This window comes from Sphaeroforma arctica (assembly GCF_001186125.1).
Source record: "Sphaeroforma arctica JP610 unplaced genomic scaffold supercont1.261, whole genome shotgun sequence".
Classification (NCBI taxonomy): Eukaryota; class Ichthyosporea; order Ichthyophonida; genus Sphaeroforma; species Sphaeroforma arctica.
Window position 1 is genome coordinate 88078 of NW_014040297.1, and position 1124 is coordinate 89201.

The 1124-nt window shown below is 41.3% G+C and overlaps 1 protein-coding gene across 1 annotated transcript in view; it reads left to right on the plus strand.

The window, feature by feature from the left end:
* Positions 1-338: 338 nt before the first annotated feature.
* The window catches only part of SARC_04564 (hypothetical protein), a gene marked incomplete at both ends in the record, with an annotated part of 1348 nt that continues 562 nt past the window's right edge, over positions 339-1124 (plus strand). Inside the window, one exon of the mRNA XM_014301605.1 lies at positions 339-480. Coding sequence (XP_014157080.1) covers positions 339-480 — 142 coding nt within the window. The remainder of the gene's footprint in view (positions 481-1124) is intronic.

The following is a 1124-nucleotide window of genomic DNA, read 5'->3' on the forward strand; positions in this document are numbered from 1 at the left end:
ATATATACCTCTTGCAAATGTGCACTTTCAACATGCTTTCACATATCGCTGGATTTATGTTCACTGCCCTTTGCGCTCGCAGCGGTGGTTTTTTTTCTCGCTCAATTGTCCCTTGCCCATGCATGCCCATACCTTTGTGGCAATTCAGACGCACTGATAAGCTTTTCCGAATACAAAAGGTCTCATACCCATCCGCACTAGTCATGCCCGTTATATACTTAATTGGCGCAATCCATCATACTGAGCATTATCTCTGGTTGTCCTGCTCTTTTTGGTCTGAGTTTGGGTGCCTGCCTAATTGTACCTACACTCCCTATCTTCTTTTCAGGAATCGCATCATGGATCTCGTCTACTCGTCATGCGGCGCGTTGCTGTTCTCGTTCTACATCATCTACGACACGCAGATGATTGTGGGCGGTGAACACAAGCTACAGATCAGCTCAGAAGAATACGTATTCGCTGCGTTAACCCTGTATCTGGGTAGGTGCAGCACGGGGACTGTAATCATTTACCTATAATGTTCAGTAGTTTAGTACGGTGACTATAATTATTTACGTATAATGTTAAGTTTAGTACGGTGACTATGATTATTTTCTTGTAATGTCTTGTAGTTTATTACGATGACTATGATTATCTTCGTGTAATGTTAAGTAGTTTAGTACGGTGACTATGATTATTTACGTATACTATTAAGTAGTTTAGTACGGTGACTATGATTATTTTCGTATAATGTCTAGTAGTTTAATGTGGAGATCATTTGATTCAGAATAGGGGGTTGCGTTATATCAGCCACGGGTATCGGGTGAACTATTTGTCATGTACGAATTGCTTCACGACCCTTTATTCTGGTATGTGTATGGTGCAGACTACTCCCATGTATATACCCCGTTTAGTTTGGACTACTCCTATGTATATACTCCATTTAGTTTCGACTACTGCTGTCTATACTCCACGGAATTCGGTATATAAGCTTGTGGCGAATGGTAACGGTAGCAGAGTTTTGTTTGTAGGAACCATAGCTCGACGGAAGGCCTTTCCCATTCGTACAAGGTTTTCGCATACACTTGGGTGTGTCGTAGTGGAATGCATATTGCACTTGGGTGTGTTATAGTTGAATATATATT